The sequence below is a fragment of the Zerene cesonia genome, chromosome 20, assembly GCF_012273895.1.
Source record: "Zerene cesonia ecotype Mississippi chromosome 20, Zerene_cesonia_1.1, whole genome shotgun sequence".
Lineage (NCBI taxonomy): Eukaryota > Metazoa > Arthropoda > Insecta > Lepidoptera > Pieridae > Zerene > Zerene cesonia.
In genome coordinates this window covers 3,730,353-3,751,124 of record NC_052121.1, presented here as the reverse complement: position 1 = coordinate 3,751,124, position 20,772 = coordinate 3,730,353, and the positions used below count along the sequence as shown (strand labels likewise).

General features: G+C 38.1%; 1 protein-coding gene across 2 annotated transcripts in view; it reads right to left on the bottom strand.

The window, feature by feature from the left end:
* Positions 1 to 621: 621 nt before the first annotated feature.
* LOC119834936 (kinase D-interacting substrate of 220 kDa B-like) overlaps positions 622 to 20,772 on the bottom strand; it is a 29,534-nt gene continuing 9,383 nt past the window's right edge. The window contains exons 2-27 of one of the 2 annotated variants that reach the window (XM_038359485.1): positions 20,191 to 20,325; positions 19,692 to 19,889; positions 18,919 to 19,028; positions 16,646 to 16,866; positions 14,172 to 14,329; positions 13,757 to 13,960; positions 13,178 to 13,321; positions 12,475 to 12,772; positions 11,790 to 11,997; positions 11,408 to 11,545; positions 10,920 to 11,090; positions 10,252 to 10,368; positions 9,496 to 9,703; positions 9,020 to 9,199; positions 8,388 to 8,402; positions 7,598 to 7,792; positions 7,130 to 7,388; positions 6,639 to 6,804; positions 6,155 to 6,333; positions 5,329 to 5,441; positions 4,840 to 5,019; positions 4,242 to 4,406; positions 3,487 to 3,589; positions 2,981 to 3,078; positions 2,845 to 2,862; positions 622 to 2,124 (exon numbers count right to left, since the gene is read on the bottom strand). In XM_038359485.1, coding sequence (XP_038215413.1) covers positions 1,813 to 2,124; positions 2,845 to 2,862; positions 2,981 to 3,078; positions 3,487 to 3,589; positions 4,242 to 4,406; positions 4,840 to 5,019; positions 5,329 to 5,441; positions 6,155 to 6,333; positions 6,639 to 6,804; positions 7,130 to 7,388; positions 7,598 to 7,792; positions 8,388 to 8,402; positions 9,020 to 9,199; positions 9,496 to 9,703; positions 10,252 to 10,368; positions 10,920 to 11,090; positions 11,408 to 11,545; positions 11,790 to 11,997; positions 12,475 to 12,772; positions 13,178 to 13,321; positions 13,757 to 13,960; positions 14,172 to 14,329; positions 16,646 to 16,866; positions 18,919 to 19,028; positions 19,692 to 19,889; positions 20,191 to 20,325 — 4,293 coding nt within the window. In that variant the 3' untranslated portion in view covers positions 622 to 1,812. The remainder of the gene's footprint in view (positions 2,125 to 2,844; positions 2,863 to 2,980; positions 3,079 to 3,486; positions 3,590 to 4,241; positions 4,407 to 4,839; positions 5,020 to 5,328; positions 5,442 to 6,154; positions 6,334 to 6,638; positions 6,805 to 7,129; positions 7,389 to 7,597; positions 7,793 to 8,387; positions 8,403 to 9,019; positions 9,200 to 9,495; positions 9,704 to 10,251; positions 10,369 to 10,919; positions 11,091 to 11,407; positions 11,546 to 11,789; positions 11,998 to 12,474; positions 12,773 to 13,177; positions 13,322 to 13,756; positions 13,961 to 14,171; positions 14,330 to 16,645; positions 16,867 to 18,918; positions 19,029 to 19,691; positions 19,890 to 20,190; positions 20,326 to 20,772) is intronic. The other variant, XM_038359486.1, reaches the window with a different exon arrangement.

Genomic DNA, 20,772 nt, shown 5'->3' with positions numbered 1-20,772 from the left:
GCGGCTCGCTCGCGGCCGGGGACGCCGCGCTCACCGTGGGCGACGACACCAGCGGAACCGATTCGTCGTCGCTCTGCGGCTCCTCCCGCGCCGGGCTGCGCTCGCGCGACCCCGAGTTCAGCGAAAAGATCTTGTCCTTGAACCGAGTGAGCCTCTCCGCGGAGCCGACCTTGCGGAGCAGGTCGGCCGGGCGGCGCAGGGTGCGCAGCTTGAGGTCGACGACGGGCGAGCCGGTGCGCGTGGAGTCCTCGACGGACTTGGAGCGGGCGGAGAGGCGGGCGGCGGCTTCGTCGCCCACCAGCAGCGAGGCGGGGCGCGGGCGCGCGGCTGCGGGCGGGGCGGGCGGGGCGGGCGGTGCGGGCGGGGCGCGCGCCGTGAACGTGATCTGGCTGTCGTCCGAGTCCTCCTCGTTCTCCACCTTGAAGGTGACGGCGGGCGCGTCGCGCCGGCCGGCCCACGACGCGCGCGTCCGCATCCCGCGCTCCTCGCCTGCAACTAATGTCGTTTGGGTCAGCGCGCCTCCTTTCCGGCCGTTATGTGTTAGTGGATGTGATGTTGCGTTCGGCAGTGGTTAAATAAAACGAGGTGTTAAGTTTTCACTCTTTATTTTCTCTAAATTCAATAAATATTTCGATTGGAATGATAATCGTGGAAGATCCATAATACTACACTATAACACCGTATGATATGTATGCGAATACAGATCTACTGTGACTAATACTAGGGAAGGCGACCGTCGGCCCGTGTCGACCGACTTTTATTACAATTTGAAGATTGTACTAGTACGACTACTGGATATTGAATATTTGACAACGATATACAATAAATGATGTACATAAATACAAATTTTATTATTAGGGGTATACAATAAATTATTACAAGAAATTTTCAATTGCATTGTACAATCTTACAATCATTTAATGTAAATAATGACTTTTACAATGGCACATCGGGGTATTTTAATATTTCTAAAATTATTTTATTTGTGAAGTGCTTAAAGCATGCACATTTCACTAAATGAAGCACGATTTTAAACAATTTCAACTAATAAGTTACTACAAAATACTTAAAATTAATAGGAATGCTTCATAAACATTGCAATATGAAATAAACGAAGCCTTTTAGAAAATTTCACTACTTAAACTAAGCAAATTACATGCATTTATTGTGATAAGTAAGCAGAAATAACAGTATTAATAAGTGTGTTTGGCAGAAATTAAGTGTTTAAGTACTTTTTAAGTACTACATTATTAAACAGCATCGGGTACAAAAAATCAAATAAAAAAATAATGCGTCATAAAATGACATTAACAATTTCGAAAGATACTTACAATTTTAACAATTACATTTCATATGTAAAACTTACATGTTTTTCTAATATATTCAATATTATTCGTATACAGTTAAATTTCTGGTGCACTTGAATTACAGTATAATTTTATTTGATGTAACAATCTTAGCACAACGATTGTACATTGTACGTACATAACTTAAGTGGCATGCGGTTTGGCACAAAAATAAAATCGCTCATTGAATATTAAGCAAAATTCCATACGAATTCGGATCCACGTCTATTATAAATACCCGCTAATAGAGAAGGAAATACAAAGCAAATAAATACTAATTCAAAAATTACAAAATATTTTGAACAAATCAAAAGGCGTGGATCCCGTTTCGGGCGGAGTCACGTAACGTTAGCGCGGCGCATCTCCTGCGTCCTTCATCTACGCGCGGTAAACGCAAGGCGGGGTCTGCGGGAAGACTGGGAAGATATGTGAGCACAACCGTTTGCGGGCGCGGCTCGACGCCCAATCAGAGGAACACGTCGTCGGTCATGTTGACGATGACGTCACGGCGCAGCTCCTCCTCGGAGGAGTTGCGCGGGGTGCGCGCGGGGGAAGCGGCCGGGCGGCTGGGGGAGGGGGAGGGAGATGGGGAGCGCGAGGCGGAGGTGGAGGGCGAGGAAGTGCGCGAGGGAGCGGGGGTGGCGCGCGCGGCCAGCTCGCGGATGGGGCGCAGGTGCGGCTCACCTGGGTGCGACGGCTCCGAGTGCAGCACGTCCTCCATGGCCTCCTCGTTCAGCGTCTGCAGCGCGCCGCATATCATCTGCTCTTCGAGCGTCACCTGCGATATTTGCAGAATGTTAAATGTAGGTTTTATATGTGCTTAAATGTTTTTGACGGGTTTTTGAAAAATCAAGTATTCTGCACGATAATCGATATCCAATTTTTTTATGTAACTCTTAAATATGACTGTCCATTATAATTCACGCTATTAATTTAATCTCGTCACACTGGAAGCCGAAGTGCAAAATATAATGTGCATTATCTATATAATGCACATTATATTTTGCACTTAATAAACTTAAAGACAATACCTATGTATTGTCTTTTTAGTGGGAACAAAAAGAAAATGGGAATAAAAAAGTGCGGCATTCCCGTGGTTCAAGGAGAAGACAAAAAGAGCCTAGTGATGACAAAAAGTTTAAATGTAACAGTGGTAATAATTATTTAAAAAGTTAATATTACAGAATAAACAACTTTCACAATTACAACATTGACATAACCAAAAAAAAAATGCAACCAACCACAGGTGGATATTATGTAATAAAAATAAATTTTAAATATTAATTTAAGAATACGACCCTACGAAATTCTTCCACATTCAAATAAATAATGTTTACACACTAACAGTACTGAACGATGGAGATTGCTAGTGTCATCTAAATAAAAACAAAATATAACACAATCTACAAAACAATGTCTAATATGTACATTGACTACAAAGTTGCACAACTACTATGCGACACTAAAATGGTGCTACTATTTCAATATGTTCAGTCACCTGATACTCCGCATAGGGCTGCAAGGTATGAGAAAATAAGGCATAACTTTTTTCAATTGTATACAACATTCTACATTTTATTAAAAAACTTAATTATTATAACAGCTTCTAAATAAATGAAATCAATAATATTTACCTGTTTTTCCACATTGGTTTGTCTGCTTCTTTGATGTTCGAGTACTGGTCTAGGTTTCACTGAGTCTGTTTCTGCATCGCCTAACTTATCTGGTATGACTATAAAATAAATAAAAAACATATTTCAATTTGTTCAAAAATATATATATCAGGTGAAATTTGTATAGATGCGTGTGGCTTTATACCGAATCTTATAACTAATGATGAATTATAATTTTCCTATGAACTTGAACCAATATTTTTAGCACGAATATGGTATTTATATTAATCACGCTTACAATGGATGGGTCGCCGGTATCCCATTTCCTTAACCTTCCCAGTTATTTCCCTCTTCAATCCTTCCTTTTGCCACTACCTTTTAAATTTGGCAATCCATTTGCATATACGAAGGGCTTCTGTATAGTTCATGGACGGTGGCCGCGCTTACCATTAGACGACCCACCAGCTCCATTGCCGATGGCAAACATATTTTTTGGTTAGAATTACAATATTGTTTTATGATTATACCTGTTACAGCTGGAGTGGTTGTCGGCAGCGTGGATTCCAGTTCACGTAGATTCATTACTAACATTTTGAACAGTTCCCAATCGCCAAACGGCAAATCTAGAATCTGTAAAGATATAAAAAGTAATAAAATATAATAGTTTAAAAAAACTATAAAACACGCTTTAACAAAAATCATATTTTGCAAATTGAAAACTGGAATAATTTTATCAAATTAGTGTATTGTCATCGGTCCTCAATAAATCTACAAAGTTTGAACGAAATCTGGCCGTTTAAAGTGGGTCAAAATCGCGCCCAAAGAAGTCAGTTACAAACAAACAAACATACAAACAAACAAACATACAGGTGAAGCTAATACAAAAGCGTGTAAAAATATGAATTTAAAATCTATTTTACGAAAAAAATTTGGATGTCTATAGAAAATGTTTCATCTTAAAAAAATAGTTTTACTCATAATAACTCAAGAACGGTTGCGTTGATTTAAATGATTTTTGCTTTGTTTCTGCTCGGATTAGTCCATATAATGTAAATATTTTTTTTGAATTGTCACAAAGTGAGCAGTTCATTCTGGATAAATTTAAGTTTGTGCTTTTAAATAACACAGCAGCCAATCGCCCAATAAACGTTCAACGCAGATTTATTTATATCATTGATTCCCACACTATAGTGGGCATTACGCTTTTAAAGGATAAGGAAAGGATTGAAGAAAAGGAGACCTACAGACATATTCTTTTATTACTATGAAGGCCAGCACTCACCGGCTTGAGGTCCTGCAGGCGGCACACGGCGAGCACGAGGCCGCACACGCGGTGCGAGTGCAGCGCGGTGGCCGCCGCCATGCCGCCCGCGCCCAGCGCGTCGCGCACCAGCCGGCACACGCGCTCCACCGTCAGCGTCGACAGCCGCACGCTCGACACCTCGCCCTGTTGCGGTGACAACGGGTATCATTCCACCATTCGAATATAGAATATGGATTTCACCAATTATACGCAGCGACCTCATCATGAAGAAATTGTAAAAAGGGAAGTCCCGTGTCCCCTAGTGGGGTATGGGGCAGATGATATACATCTGTTTCACTGATAGATTTTCTTTATGGACAAGTAGGTGATCAGCCTTCTGTGTCCTGCCAGACCGAGACATTTTTTTTTATTGTCCCCAACGGGAATCGAACCCAGGACCCCCTCGATTCTACGCTCACGCGTTAACCACTGTACCAAGTTTATTGAAGAAAACTAAGTTTTATTGTTTAGAATATTATTTAGATTTTATATTGTAACACTTTTTTGTATATTTATAATGTGCAAAAACATGGACATCAAAATGCAAAATAATGTATTTAAATTATCAATTTCTCACCATTCCCGGAAAAGCTGTTTTGAGCAAGACTAACGGGTTCGCAGCAACAACAGGCATCTGGTTTTGCTGGTATTGTGTGGGCGGGGCCTGCGTGGGCGACAAGGCGTTTCCACTGGTTTGAACCCACGTCGCCCACTGCTGGGCTGGTTGATGGAGCGTTGGGGCCACTGGCTGGACTTTCTGTTGCCACATAAGAGGAAATCAGGATAATGGTGCTTATAAATGGTAAAGCGTTAATTATGTCATGGAACATTTTGAATTTTCAGCGTTCTGTAATCGACAAAAATATGTGTAGATATTGTAATGACACGTAATTAATATAAATTAATATATTAATGTCACTTTATTAGTCCGCAATGGATTCCTTAACTACTCAACCGATTTTAATCAAATTTGTACATCATGTGAATAATTCAGTTACGATTAATTACTACAAATCATATTTGATGTGTAAATAGAATGCGTAAGATACAATATGCTAAGTCTAACCTGTTTCCTTTGTAAAAGCTTGGAATGTGGATGCCTGCTATGCGACGCTGGGTGGTAGGGCGCGGCCCCACCTGCACCTAAATCTTCTTCTATGCCCGATTGTAAGTGTTCCTCTGAAAAGTTTGTAAATTTATTATTTACTAGACGCTCGTGCCGGCTTCGCTCGGATCGGACATCAAGATTCCTGTTTTATCCCAAGGGAGCATTTAAACGGTATAAAAAGTATCATATCACCCAAGTCAGCGCATACCTTTTCTGTATACCAAATTTCATGAAAAATCCATTCAGTAGTTTCAGCGTGATTGACGGACAAACATCCAAACAGGCAAACTTTCACATTTATAATATTAGTGTGAAGTGTGATAGTGGCATAGTGTGATTATATAACATTTTGCTGTTTCATGGTGCAAACATACAAGTTTGTAAATGACGTAGCTGATAAATCTAAGATAAACCTAGTCGATCTATTTGTTTAAAACGTAAAATATTTTTAATATGGGCATGATAATAACTTAAGACGGAAGGTCCTTTAAGTAGAGACTAAATAGATTAACCGACTTGGTATTACATGGATCACACGACTTTGAGACTGAGCTGCGAGACTTGGGTTTTTTTATATGATGTTTTTGATGGTATGTATAATACTATTTTGTAGAAAGAGTTACAACGCGTTAATATTCTTGAATGTTTTTGTTTATTACATTTTTAAATTGGCGTTTCATCCAAATATCTAACGCTATATATAGTATATTTCTGATTACGAATAATAATATTTATTGACAAGATGCAGACAGAATTGCCACAACCTTGAATACATAAAACTTACCTTTAATAACCTTCTTGATATAAGGGTCCAGGTTGATAGTAAAGGGCAGGAATATCTTAAGGTCTGCGGCGGTGAGCGTGGCGCGGTGGAAGCTCAGGAACACCTCTAACTTGCGTTCGTCTCGGTCCAGTTCCATCAGCGTTCCGGCCTCACGGAGCCCACTCATTAGCGGTTTAACTCTAATAAGCAAGTATTATAATTTTAAAATTTTAATTTGGCAGGTTATAGTCATATCCTTATAATTATTTTTGTTTTCACCTTGATGTAAGTAACAAATAGAGTAATATTTTTGATTATCTTTATATAGTATCCGTTTAGTATCCAGTAAGCAGTATGTACCACTAAATCTGTAAGATGGGGCTGATAAATCAATTAAAGTGTATTTAACATTTTCTTTAATTCTATCTAGATTTATATCTAGCAACTGAATATGCAAACTTTCTATTTATTTCTTTATGTTTTTCGTATATGCAATAATACATACTTATCATAAAGATGTTTAAGAGAGGTCGAGTCATCTATATGTTCTTCATATGTCTCATGGTGATAGATGATCCACGAAGTGCGGAACGGCCACTGCTCAGTGAGATTCACCCACGAAGCTAACTGGTACCAGTTGAATTCAATTTGAAATGCTTTTAATAAGCGCCCTGAAAATAATAATTACCCATCAGATTTAGCTATAAATATTAGTAAAGCTATGATAATATATGCTCGTTCTACGCAAAAGTGACCTTTGTATTATACGCATAATAAAAAGGATGGAAGGGTGGAAAGTGTATTGGTCCTTCGAGTTCGATATATATTTGAATAAAAATAGTTTCTATGGACTACGAGCAGAATATTTTTGGTCCTTCGAACCGGATAAAGATAAGTAAAGTTAGATTGACCTACACATAAATTCTACATAAATCACGTTTGTGTCAAAGGCGGCAGCCGTTCTATTCCTTCGAGCTGGAAAACTTCCCCACTCACCGGTAACATACAGAACGTTCATCAACCGGCGCATGCTCCTCGGATTGACGTCGCTGAAGTAATCATCGGTGAGCAGCACGCGGCCCAGGTCCGCCGCACCCGCCGGCGCGACCGGCGCGCGGTGCAGCCCGGACGCGACTGACGACGCGATCGACTCGGAGGGCCGCAGCCGCCGCACGCTGTCCTTGGTCGCTTGCGTCTTGATGCGCTCCTGGCTCGACATCAGCTCGGACGTCGATGAGAGGCGGCGCGCTGATACCTGCGGGGATGTTTTTTTTAAGAAGAGGCAATGACGCAGACAAGTCAATTGTTAAGACGGACCTGTTTTGTTTGATTTTTGGATAGAGTATGTAAATGGACGACACTTTATCATCAATGAGATTAATTTTTACTTCTATAGAATAGCGTAGTCAGAGGTAAGATGATATTAGTGTAGTATGTAGATGATATTAATGTTCCGCAACTTACGGAACGCTGCAGTGACGTAGAGAAGTCGTCAGCCGCGATAGTCTGCATCCTTTTAGCGGCGGACTGCTGAGCGCTCTTGACCCTGCGCAGGGCGGAGTTCTGGAGGTAGAACGGCAGCTGCACCATGTTGCGGAGGTAGTCCCACCCGCCGATGTTGCTCTCGGAGAGCGCGCGACGGCTGTTTATTTCTACTGCCTGTATTTGTTATGATCGTATTTTCATAAGGTACATGTTACATAATATAAGACGTTGCAAATCTCACTTTTTGTGTTTATAAGATAGGATTAACAAATTTACATAGATAAGTATTGTGTATTCTATTTTACTTGTTGGCTGGCATTACTTGTTACTTTATTGAATGGACGATTCAATTAACACATAAAAAATCGGAAATAACAATTTTTTTTATTCACTAGAAGACCTCTCTAAAAAGATTTCTCATAAGAGAAATTATTGTACGACACTGTACCTACCTATAAGCCAAGACCTGACTGAATGCACATTAAAAACAACTTTTATCCTAAAAAGTTTCTTATAACACCAAAACATTCTAAGTTATCCTTCCAAGAACAGTTTTCAAATCAGCCGAGTGTGCTGACCGAGTTTAGTTTAACGATACGTATTTACATAGCATGCAATACAACGCCAATTTATAGGACAAAAAGAAAATAAATTTCGCAACTGAGGCAGGACAAAAGCATGCAAGCACACGTCATCGATATACGGTATATGTATGTACAAGGCTATTCGCAAACTAATCGAGACACGGACACTCCAACTCGGAACTAACCTCCATCCAAGCAACCTGCGCATTGGAAACTTGTTAGAACGAAACGTAGTAAAGTTAACTAGTTAAAGAGAGAAAAAGAACAGAAAATCAACAATTTTTTTAACGTTTTTCCGAAATAAGTTTTTTTTTAGTCTGAGAAGAGAATTAATATGTAAATTAAATAAAAAATATATTCACTGTATATTGAGAAAAATTTTTTAAATGTTATTTAATTAACGATTTAGGATGATAATAAGATCGACAAGAAATTTAAGTTTTTGATTATTATTGGAGGTATGTGATTCATATTTTAGTATGTAAATAAGACTGAAGAAAAGATTTAAGGGCTAAAAATCATGGTTTAATAAAAAAAAAAAATATTATCAGACTTGCTTTAGTTATCGTAATACAAATTCAGACTTGTTCTAATAGTAAACAACTTTTGTTGATTAGTACGTTCTGAGTTAGGCTTTCCATATAATCCTATTGGAATATAATATTGTTTGTTACAATAGATAAATAGAAAAGAGATATTATAAGAATTCAAGTATAAATTAAAAAATTGCAAAAGTCAGTGTATTTGTTAAAAAAGTAAAAAAAAAATTGTATGTACTTATAAATAAAAATTATAGCCAGTTGTGAATATACGCTACCTTGCTTATAATATGCGGGTCGATGGCCAGCAGTAGTATGAAAGGGCTCTTGGGGTCCGAACAAAGAGCATGCACGGCGTTTAGGAGAGCTAGCACTTTCTCCTGCTCGCAGCTGTCCAGGGCGTCCACTACCACCACTAAACGGGTCTGCTGGCCGGTGAATGCGTCCAGACATGACACCTGATAAAAGATACATAAAGGATTATATTCAATTTTTAATAACCTTAATTCATAGATATGGTCTAATATTTGTGCAGAATAAAAAGTAGGATCTAAAGGTGACATTGTGTGATTCATACTTGATATTATTTAATAAAAAAAGAACCTTCAATCTTCAGCTACCACTGTAACAAATTTCATCAGACTTATATCGTGAAAGAGTAACAAACACATATACACATACACAGACATTCATTCTAACAAACTTTCGCATTTATAACATTAGTAGGATTATTGTGATCAGGTAGGTAGCGTACCGTGTGCGTGAGCGCCTGCACCTCGGGGCGCAGCGCGAGCACGTGCGCGTGGTGCGGCGCGGCGCGGCGGGCGCGGCGGGCGAGGCGCGCGCGCGGCGGCACGGCCAGCGCGGCCAGCGCGCGCCCCGCCGTGCACGCGTTGGCCAGCGCCAGCGCGCCGCCCACCGCGCACGCCGCCACCATCGCCCACTGCTGCACCTCGCGCCTCCTGCGGCACCGCGCAAGCGTCAGTGTAGCGGTGAGTACTCGAGTGCCGCGGCCAAATTGTATAATCATGCACTTTACAAACGCTCGGCATTTTGTTATATGCCGAGGCAAAATATATAATATGCCGAGATTCGGAATCAGATTTTTTCATTTGGTTATGGGGGTGGGTTAGGTTCGTTGTAAACGGCATAATCATACAATTTGCTTGCGACACATATTATATTGCTCAAAGTGACGACTTCAATTTATGCAACGTGATGGGTACACACACATAACTGCTGTGTCGCCCCATTAGTAGAACCACACATACAAAGTAATTAAAAATTTACAATCTGTATGCTTTATTCCTCATATTTTTGCTGTAATATAATTGTAAAAATAACGAAATTAGAGATACGAAACGTTTAAAACATTATCGTCATAACTGCATAACTGCAAAGTCATTTGTGATAAAGTGATTTCAGTTTTATATGTATGTATTAATTATCTATTTATTTATAACTTAATTATTTTTTAGTCGCGCAGATATTTCCGAAATTATATACTTACGATGCATCTGCATCCGTGTCGGTGAGGTATATCACAAGAATACACAGCCCCAATAAAATGCACGTAAAGCTAATTTCAAACGTTATTATGTGTGGAATGCAGCACGCCCGTCGCCATCTGGAACATTATTATTATTTAGTCAGCAAGGAATAATAGAGCTTTGTGCAAGTGATAGATTAAGACAATCTTTTTAATAGTTTTTAATCCTACTAACATCTCATTCTTATAATATCAAGTCTTTTAATTTCATATATGAATGGATTGTTACTGTTTCATGCAATAACCACTGAACGGATTATGATTGAACTCTATATACCCATTATATAAATTCTGAAAAATAGAATTAAATTTAATTTTTTCAAATGCACAATTTAAACTTTGTCTTTAACACTCAATCTTTACACTAAAATGGTTAAAAATTTATATCATCGAATCGTGCGACTAAGCAACGACAACGCGGATATAGTCGAAGGCGGAAGTTACTAAAAGTACAAAATCTCTATTCTAATAATGTACTGCTGAAGAGTTTGTTTGTTTGAACACGCTAATCTAAGAAACTAAATAATTCGAAAAAAAATTATGTTAAACATTCACTGTCGCACATGTGCACTGTATAGTGTACGAGCCAAGCCAGGACAGAGCTTCTAGTAAAGCTACATATCTCTCACCTCCACCCCGAAGTGGAGGACACGGGTTTGGGGCGGAAGGCGCGCGCGAGCCGCGTGCACACGCGCCCGTACTGGCTCTCCAGCGCCTCCGCCAGGCTCGCTAGCATCTGCACCAGGGTGGCCTCGCTCTCTTGCCCCCCGCCGCTCTTCATGCCTTCCGTGAAGTGGAATCTGGTGGTGCACATACGAAATAAATGTATAAGCAAATCGGTCAGTTTGTATGTGTATATTTCTGTGAAGGCAATAAATAGAAACGATCACCAGCTTTTTGAAACTTATATAGTACTTATATAATACTACGTGTGATGAAATGAAACAGATGTAACTTTTTTATGAACTGATAAAAATATAATCAAACTAAATTATATAAGTGCATATTGAGACAGCTCGTTCTCAAATTGGGGTGTACATGTTCAAAGATAAATAGTTAAAAAAAATTCTGGTAAAGGACAACCAATAACAATTTTACACCAAAAGTGATATTTTACCTAATTGGAGTAGCAGGAAGGGCTCTTGGATCGTTGGGTCCGGGCGGATGGCAGAATACAACTTGTAACACTAGCAATAGCGAGCTGAAGCGCTTTCCCATCGAGGACAGCACGCCGGCAGTCCACCACCACTCGTACCTAAAACACATTGTGAGCTTTTATTTATTTTTACAATACACAGAAATAGTTTTGCGAATATATAGAGCAGTGCGCTGTGTATTCTAAATTTGTAGGTTTCTACACTAAAATTCATAAATTTCCTCTACAATAACGCATCTGTGACAACAATACCGGGACACTCATTCAATGATTTTCTTTCAAGGAGGGCTTAATTGATCCATATCGTCAGCAGAGGCACGCGGCCACGTCGGGCACGGCTCACCTGTGGCCGCAGTACCACAGCACGTAGAGCGCCAGGTACATGGCGGCGAAGAGCGCGAAGCAGAGCGCGAGCGCCACGTAGGGCGGCGCGCCCAGCGCGGCGGCGAGCGCGCCCAGCGCCAGCGCGCCGTGCCACGCGCCCCACCACACCGCCCACGACCACGACCAGCCCGTCTCGCTCCACTGCCGCGCGAAGTTCTTCATCTCCTCTGTGTAACCAATATATCACATGAGATCATGAGATTCCTTTTTTATTTTATTTTTTAGCAGGCAAACGGTCTTCGCCAAGTAGCGAGCGATCATCACCATCCATGGACCTTTACAAGAGTCCCAGTAGAGGTGTTTGTCAGCCTTTTAAGGAAGAGGTAGGCATATCTAGGTAGATATAGAATGTTCTAATTGAAAAGAATTAAAGTACAAACACCGCTTTTAAATTATTAGAACTCGATCAAATTTAAATGGAATAAAATGGGAGGCATCAAATTTCATATAAAACCAGTAGCCAGTCGAAGCTTTATTGTGAGACACGTTAGCAAGATATGGTGTTCTTCTTAAAAATATTTTTGCTGTACAAATAAACATGTCATTTAAGTACAACAGATTATGTTGTAAAACATGCTTTGAATTCCACAGTCCAAAAAATTTGCTCTTTCTTATATTGAAAAGATGCGCACAAAACAACTCACCTTTTAGTTTATTGAGCAAAAACGACTTCCCGGATCCCCATCGCGCATACAATCCCACTGTAATGGGCACAGACAGACTGGGCTCGGACAACATGTCCGCCAACGCCGCACTATACAACTCATATCCCAACATGTTCTCGTTGTCTTCATTCGTGTTCAGTTTGCGTGCCCCAAATATCTGCCCTAGTATTGTCTTGTTGTAACTCATGTCTATATTATACGGTGTTTCGTTCTGTTTGTTTGGCTTATATAATAATTGACTATTCTTTGGGTTCCTTAACAGTATCTCAACTATGTGCTGTAATAAGAAATAGAATTATGTTAGTGTAGTTCTTTATTATATTGCGTTGACTATAAATAGAACGAATATTACTTTATTATGAATTAGCCACTCGGCTTTGCTGGGTGAAAAACTCTTTTGTTACTTAGAAATGACGTAGCCACCCTATGTGAGACATAATCGAGTAATTTTGGCGTTTGCCCAATACAAATAAACAAAATATAATTTTTCTCCCTCTTTATAATAATACATTGTGTGTGTTTCGATTTACCGAGGTTTTAACACGTCTGAAGTCAGACTTATGCGTAATAGTCCTTATGTGTCCTATGTCTATACCTGTTATTGAAATTATTATCGACGTAATTAAACCTTTTCTCAGATAAATGTTTATTTATTTTTTAGCGTATAAAAAATGCTTTTAACCTTAGAGCGCGCCCGCATGGCTACGTGCAAGGCGGTGTCCCCACGGTTGTCGGCGACGTTGACTCGCGCTTTGCGCTCCAGCAGGAGAGCCACCATCTCCGCGTTGCGCGACCGCACCGCGCGGAGCAGCGGCGTGTCGCCGGTCTGTAATGAGCAACATTGAAGTAATTGTATCAATAACTCAAATCATCATCATCATCATCAGCCTATATATATTCCTCCTGCTGGAAAAATGCCTCCTATGAGGGCCATAATCCACCACGCTGACCAAGTGCGGGTTGCCTGACATATCACGATATTTTCTTTCAAGATCTTAAATAAACTTCACAATTACCTATACACGATAACATCGGTAATTTTCTGCGATCGGAAGATATGAATTGAATATTTATGAACATTTGAGGTTATAATAGACTGATTATAAAAAAAAAATGGTGATTAGCCCCTTTAATCTAATTATATCCTGGCACCACAAAGTCAAAATCACTTTCTTGTAATTTTTTCAGTTATAACTCCATGACTTAAAATAACCTCTACATATAAATTATATCAATAGCATAAAAACTTGACGTTACGTACTATAGTACAATGTTCTAGATCCGGATTTGATGCTAAGAGTAATTTCAATATGGCCACATGGCCCTTTTCCACTGCGGTGTACACTGGGGTTTTCTTCTCCTTCCCTGGCAGGTCTACATCTACGTGTTTTTTTAACAGAGCCTCCACAATGTTCTTGTATCCGCCCTTCACAGCCTGTATAAGTGGTGTGTCCTTTGAGTGATCCTGAAAGTAAACCCAATGTTATTTTGTTGCATTTCTAAAATGGAAAGGTCAATACAATGTTCTGAAATAAAAGCAAAAAGTGTACTACTTGAAAATGTCGTCACTTTGTAACCTCATGTCTATTTGTAAAAAATAAATAAAACATTGAACGGACAGAAAACCAACGATGTACGTTAAATAAATACAAGCAAGTGATAGTAATTTAGATTACCTGGACATTAATATAAGCACCGGAATTAATAAGCGCTAATGCGATATCATAGAACCCCTCCTTGCAAGCTATAGCCAGAGCGGTGCAGCCATCTTTGTCTAAAGCGTTCACATTCGGCTTGTGTTCCAGAAGCATTTGGACGATTTCGAAGTGGTTGCCTGTAAGAAAATATTAAATTATTATATTATTAATTTGAACCTTTAATATGATCTTTAGGCCAAGTGTAAGAAAATTGTATATTAATGCATGGTACATGTGACGTTGTAATTATAGTATACTACCACCTAGCCTCGACTTCACTAGGCAAACCGGACTGACCCGGGAAACGAATAGCCTATGTTACTCGGTTCAGTTCTAGTTTTCTAACGAAGGTGAAAGAATTTTCAAAATCAGTTTAGAATTTGCTCTTCAATCACACAAATGTTACCTCATTATAATATTTGTATATTTGCTTCAAGGAACGGTTTGGGTTGGCGTTATTGATAATTTATGTTATTCATTGGTGTACATATAATTGGGAAGGAAGGATAAATTAAATTTAATGATTAGTGAAGTGTTTTTTCGTATACAGAAAACCTACTTGTAAATTGAAACGTGTTGATCAATTCTGCATTTTTATTGGTTTCAAAAACATCGTCAATGAAAGCAACATCCAGCAGAGTATCTTATAGTTATTTTTTATCGTTCCAATATTGGTTTTAATTGACACGTGTTGATCGAAGTGTACGTATCGAATAATGGTTTGATCGTAAACGTCCACATGAGTTTAATGTTGATCGTAAACGGAAACGCCACTTCCAATTCAACGTTATACACTATTCAGACTTGCAAATAGCATAAACCGCTGGCAAATGTCACACGGTATATAATTATTATAAAATACTAGCTGCGCCCCGCGGTTTCACCCGCGTAAGTCCGTATCCCGTAGGAATATCGGGATAAAAAATAGATGTTGGCCGATTCTCAGACCTACCCAATATGCTTACCAAATTTCAGAGGAATCGGTCAAGCCGTTTCGGAGGAGTATGGCAACGAAAACTGTGACACGAGAATTTTATATATATAGATGTCTATTTAATCTAGGTTATGACTCCATTTTGTGCCAAGACATCAATCATCTCTAATGATTTGTATGTTTTGGCATAACAAATGTTTCAAACAAAAATTTGTCTTAATAATGTATATTTAACACTAATGCACGCTAATGATATAATTATTGTTACACCTATTTATAGCGTGGAAAGGTCGCGTATGTTTAAGGATATAGCAACAATCTCACCATCGTATTGATTGTTAGAACAAACAACCTAATCCCCATGTCATTATTATCGTTAATTAAAATGTGTTTGTATATTATAAAACACTTTAATGCAACATTTGCAACAGTGATAGTAAAACTATATTAAATTGAATAAAGTAAGAAAGTTTACTAGGTGACAAATGACAATACAATCAAAAGACAATGGCGCATAATTCAGCTGTACTGAGATATAAATCCTTGCTTTTTTCAAGGAAATTGTAACTAATATAATATTATCTTCTTCATATTATTAATATCAAAGATAATTTGCGTCTTCAGAATTATTTTCTTGAAAATATCGATAAATAAAACCTTGAAAGTCTTGTATTATTTCTTGGAACGCAACTCATTCATTTAGCACATCTAGAAAGAAAACATTATATCAGAATACGTAATCAAACACAGTTATAAAATTTAAACGCTTTGTAGCGTGAGTAATTTATTTGACAACAAACGTTTTGGCCCTTACTCCTTATTTATCCTTTACTTTTTAAATCGATCTACAATGCATAGTCTGTATTGAGCGTAGCTTAAAATAACATTTTGATTTCAAATGTAATGAAACCATTTGTAATACACGTCAATAATTATCACTATTCCACAGATTGATAAAACTTTTTATAGATTATGATAATGCGCAGTATAGACCTGCAGAAGGGAGCTAGAAATCTCCGACTTAATAACGTAATAGAACCGCGTTTAAAATCCTTTAGTCTTATTCCTTATAAAGCTGACATCAAATTGGCTATAGATGTACAAATTTGTCGTGCTAAATGTAATGTCACTACGCCACGAAGCAGTAGTTCACCGCATGTGGTTCTACCCCGTTGCAATTGTGACCGAGATGCACGTCGTGGAGATATGTACCTTCTTATACATAAATCACCCTTGATGCATGCCTTTTAATATCCTTATTACGAATACACCGCTTTGCTTAAATGAAATCGCTTCAAAGCAAAAAGACCGCCAATTTGTACAAATAACATTATTTGTATTATGTTATCTATGTATTTTTGTCTGTGCATTGCGTGCGCGTGTCAAAATGCACGTTAGTGTCTTTAATGCGTTTTATTGATTTTATTCACTTTCTTTACTTTCTTTCCATATATCAAATTTCATATTACACAAATAAATACACTATGTACAAAGAGTTTACTTCAGGCATAAACAGTACCTTGTGCGGCCTGCAGCAGCGGCGTCCAGCAGTACATGCCGGCGGTGTTGGGGTCGGCGCCGGCGCGCAGCAGCGCGGAGCACGCGGCCGCGTCGCCCGCGCGCGCCGCCCACGTGAGCGCGGACGTGCCGTACTTGTCGCACGAGTTGGGCCGCGCGCCGCCCGCCAGCAGCCGCTGCACCACGCCGCTGTGGTGCCGCCCCGCCGCCCATACTAGCGAACTGGAATTGTCGCTCCGTGTCTATATTGTATGCTTACGCGCGTATACCTATGCTACATTATGGCAGTGCATTCGCACTTGCATATGATGATTGTCACTTCTTACTGACAAATGTTTATTTTAGGTTAAATAGAATGGATTAATTTAAATGAATTTAACACCATAATTCATAAGTCATTTAAAGATATACTTATTTAAATTTCATTGCTATTCACATCATGTACATTTGGCAAATAGTTTATTTAAATTTGTTAGTAAGATGGCATTTTGAATCATTATAAATCCTTAAGATTTCCATTTTATCATCATTTTTTTACCGCCTTAGGATAAATCTTGGAGGCCCGTTTCCTTTTCCTCACCCGTCCTAGTCCATTCCTTCTTTCCAGTCGTTAATCCTTTCCTTTTCCCTTACCCCATAAAAGCGGGCAGCGCATTCACAGAGGTACTACCTTTGCGAATGTTTATGGGCGGTGGTGATCGCTTACCATCAGGCGAACCATCAGCTCAGCTGCCCGCTATGACATAAAAAAAAAAAATAAATAAATCACTTTTTTGTTTCTCGACTTTTATAGCCTTTTTTGAAGATACACATAAAAAACATTGCTTATATTTCTTAGGATAAGGACAATTGGTGGAATCGGAAGATGACCGCTAACCAATGATTGCTACAAGCCACACCCACAACATCCAATATCGAATTTGATTGGTTGCCAACATTGTCAAAGATTTGGAAATAAGATAGAATTCAGGTATTATTTTAATTACTAATAATGATATATGAAAACAGTAATTCACTAACCAACAGTGGTTAAGCAACCATAACATAAACTATATTCACATGAGCTTCTTATCGTGCAGAAGAATAATTTTGCTTAGAATGCAAGCTGTCGAGAACAACAAGCCGAAGAAGAACAGTGTTATCATCAAGAGACAATCTGATGACAATAATAACTACGCGCTGAGTGTTGGCACAGTGCCAGTATTGTTTGGTATGAATGAGACTGTTAGGATGATTGAAAAGCTTTATCAATACCTAGTAAATCTAAGTATTGCTGTTGACATTAAAAAAATAATGTCAGAAACTGCGTTTTACTTTATTAATGGGATCTGATTTAAACGATATAAGAAATATGTGTTTTAAAATTCCTGGTGCCTACAAAATTTATTGAATATATAGTGCAATTGTCTCAAACATATATGTGATATCAAATGTTTAAATTGATTATCGGGAAAATTAAAGTCAATGTTTTGGCGATTAAATATTGATTATAATCTACATTACTTAAACAAATTGGATGTAAATATCATATAAACATACCTTTGCAAGAGGATTATTCTGTATTCTCAACTTGTTATTATTCTACTCTTAATAGCTTCCCATAATCGTGCTAAATATTATTTTTTAATTTTTTTGTCGCCATAATGTTATTCTATATGACCTTCATCTAAGACAAGACATTCGTAGTCTTGTCCTAATGATCCTAATTTAAATAATTCAGGTTGGGTAATTTTGAAATAGACAGGAAACATGGTGTTAGGTAAATTTTATACGAATCTGATAGTTATTTATAGCAGAACTGATGTTCTTTCTTACACCTATGGGGATTACAATAGTCGAAATGACATACGCACACATTAAATACAATCAACGAATCAACGATCGCTCCGTCGTTCTGTCGTTACACAAGGCCGCGTGCACACACACACATGCGTACATGTTCAGAAATAAAAAAAACACGATTTACTATAAATCTTTTAGTAATAAAGCATTAAAGCATTATGTTGTTTGAAAAATATGTTGAAAAAAATAATAGAATGATTTCCCCATATTTCTTCGTTTTTTAATCGTTTAAAGAAAGGTTTAAACGAAACTTTGTGATTTTATTTATATCATATCAAATTTGTGGCATTTGTTTTCAACAAACTGCATCTAAAGGATGACGTGAAGCATATCATACATATTTCTGATTTTTTTCTTATGAAGTGGATCATACTTAAAGGCCTTACAAAACACGCTTTAGGGTAATTTAAGTATATTTTCCGAGAAACTCACTTGATATTATAGTTCCCATGTGCATGCACTTCAGCACCTTTCTCCAACAGCAAACCAACTATTTCTTCATGACCCTTGTATGCAGCCCACATAAGAGGTGTCCAGTTTCCCTATTAAATTAAATACATTAAATATAAAATGTTTTTGCTTATATATGCTAAAATGTATCTTTATTTATGAACTTTAAAATGTAAAAGCCTATCTCGAATTACATCCTTGAAGATAAAAAATATATTACAATGAAAAAGTCGTCATTGAAGTTTTTTATTCTTTTCAATATCAATATTGTGTTACAATTAGGACTATTTCTACCTACTATACCTTTCGTGGGTTATGAATGATAAACAAAAAGGTGTACAAATGTATATTCTTCTAAATTAATTAATGATCGGTAATTAAGATTTTAACAACAATTACGATGCAGCTAAAAATAAGCCATTGTCCTATAAATAGCTTGTTTATGAAAAGAGTTTGCAACGTTTGTGCTTGTGTACCTATATTTTAACAGATTTAAGAATGTGTGAATGTCACTGATCTTTTGGCAGGGTTCCACCTTAATTATAAATACAGAAATTCGAGTGCACGGTCCACAGAACAATTTGGTCATTGCTCTGTTATAATTATTTAGGTCAGTTAAATGGTACCGGTGCATGTTGCGTGAGGACCCTTTTATAAATGTTTTATAGCTATGAGCAATTTGAATAAAATATATATTTTTTAAATTATTATGTAAAAAAGTCTCCTATCACGTATCATAATAGATAATAACTTACACAATCCCTCGAATCCACCACAGCGCCAGCATCCAAAAGTTCCCTTATAACAGATAAATGGCCAGCGCGTGCGGCGAAGGCGAGCGGTGTCCAGCCGTCCGTGTCCGCCGCGCACGCGTCCGCACCCGCGCCGATGAGCAAGCGCACCGCCTCGATGCGCCCCTTCTCGCTCGCGCACATGAGCGCTGTTGTGCCGTTCTGAACAATGTCGATAATTAAAATTATAATCGAAATATCCCCCATATCTTGATCGAAGGATTAGTTTGAAAAGATTATACAGTGTTTATTTTTATTAGTCACCAACTATAAATATTTAAGACTGTTATAATGTATAAAGCATATATATAATGTATGCAACGTAGCTATGCATAAACAACTAAAGTAATAATGGTTTAAGAATAGACATGTATTAAAATAACAATAGTGGATCTATTCCTTACTATATGTGCCTGCTATTTCGAAGTTCATTAATTATAATTAGAATAAGGACCATACCAACCTCATCTCTGTCGTCGACATTAATGTTTTTGTTGGCCGAGAGGAAGTTCTGCAGTTCGTTGCCATCGTTATTGATCAGCTGGGAGAGCGTTTTGAAGCACGCAAGTGACACCATCGACTCGCTGCGATGGAGGCTCTGTTGGTACGGAAGCATATTAGAGATGCAGATAGAATCGTGACTACAGTACATTGGATTCACGACGCTAAATTATATTCAATGCCACTTGCTATCCTGATATATTCCTTAATAATAATTTTTTGACTCAGCTATCGAGGAAAACCATTTTACTCATTATGTTGTTTTGAACTACATATTTGCCAAATCATTAGTTAATTAATCAGCGAAATTTCTTTATGCGTATATTTGATTTTTATTTTTCTGAAAAAACAATACCATTACGTCTATTTTGATAGTATAATAAATAATATTTAAACGACTTTTTTTTGTCTGGTAAAATTCATATCACGTATATATGTCATAATAAAACAAAGTAAAAACGAGATAAGAAACTAATAATAACAAAACATAAAACGTAATTAACACATAGAAAATTAGTAAATTTATTAGATCGCAGTATAGTAT